Source organism: Austrofundulus limnaeus, unplaced genomic scaffold (genome assembly GCF_001266775.1).
Source record: "Austrofundulus limnaeus strain Quisiro unplaced genomic scaffold, Austrofundulus_limnaeus-1.0 Scaffold245, whole genome shotgun sequence".
NCBI lineage: Eukaryota > Metazoa > Chordata > Actinopteri > Cyprinodontiformes > Rivulidae > Austrofundulus > Austrofundulus limnaeus.
In genome coordinates, this window is record NW_013952647.1 from 297,325 (window position 1) to 298,742 (window position 1,418).

General features: G+C 46.0%; 1 protein-coding gene across 1 annotated transcript; it reads left to right on the forward strand.

Annotated features, from left to right (window-relative positions):
• The first annotated feature begins 423 nt into the window (after positions 1-423).
• LOC106525854 (leucine-rich repeat-containing protein 3-like) lies at positions 424-1,262 on the forward strand. Its single transcript, XM_014020220.1, has one exon. The coding sequence runs from the start codon at positions 424-426 to the stop codon at positions 1,204-1,206; it is 783 nt and encodes a 260-aa protein (XP_013875674.1). The 3' UTR covers positions 1,207-1,262.
• Positions 1,263-1,418: the final 156 nt, after the last annotated feature.

Consider the following 1,418-nt stretch of genomic DNA (forward strand, 5'->3'; position numbering starts at 1 on the left):
TAAAATGATGAGTCAGGAATCTCACTGTTGCCTCTCTGTCTCATTCATTTCCAGGTTTCTTTTGGTCATTTGAAAAGATTCGCCCTCCAGCCCTGAAATTCCAGCATGTCTAAATGTTTTCCACTCTCCACTGAGGGCTGCCTGCCAAGCTGATCTCATCCAACATCTCATTTAGCGAGTATGCAAACTTTTGGACACGTGCCTTCTTCTCAGCTGGATCAGGGCTCGATTTTTCCCTGTACATGTCAAGATAAATGATGAGGAAAGAATGTCTGGAACAACCAGGATATTGAAACTTTAGTGTCTTTATTTGTTGGCGTTAGCAACGTTTGCCATAATGGGCAGTTGTGTTGAAAGATAAATTGCCACAAACTCATGATTTTGTGAACTTTTTTCTGCTCTCATCAGTTTCAAAGCCCACTAATGGGGGTTCTTCAAAGGTGCGGAACAACCATAAAACGTTATTACTGTGGTTCTCTTTTTGGAACATTGCTGACTGTGTTCTTCATCCCAGTTCATGCTTGCCCCAAAATCTGCCATTGCACAGAGCGAAATGGCATGATAGTGCAGTGCACGTCACGCAACCTGGACAACATCCCCAACAACTTGCCGAAGGATACCGTGGTTCTCTTGCTCTCATCGAACCAGATCAGGGACATCTCTATAGATGCCTTTACTGACCTCCACCGGCTCAGGGAGCTTGATTTATCCCACAACTCTCTGCAGAGCGTGGAGACCGGTGCCTTTCAGGGAGTTTCAGACAGCCTGCGGACTGTAGACCTTTCAAACAACCAGCTCAGCAGCCTCCCGAAAGACACGTTCACCAAGCTGCACGCCAGAGTCCGGCTCTCCCACAACCCCTGGCACTGTGACTGTTTGCTCCAGGAGGTTTTGAGAGAGCTAAGGCTCGACCCTGAGACCGTCAACGAGGTCATCTGTCACACCTCGGTGCAGGAGGAGTACATTGGACAGTCGGTGATCCAGGTCCTGGACTCAGGGATCAACTTTTGCAACTTCCACCACAAAACAACAGATGTGGCTATGTTTGTGGCCATGTTCTGCTGGTTCTTCATGGTGACAGCTTATATTGTTTACTACATCAAACACAACCAGGAGGATGCCAGGAGGCACATGGAGTACCTCAAGTCCCTGCCCAGCACTTCCCACATCAGCAAGGACTATGACACCGCAAGCAGCGTGTTTTAGTGCCAAGAAAGAGAGGAAACATGCACCTCTGAATAGAAACGAAATGAACATAGAGTATTAGGAGCTTTGTAAATGTAGGGGATATGCTGTTGTCGATGTTATGGACAATATTATATCATAAATACCTCGTAATTATTAGCATAACAAAGGGGCACCACCTGATTATTTCAGGAAATAATTCATTGATTTTAAATCAGTCTCAGATACTGAGT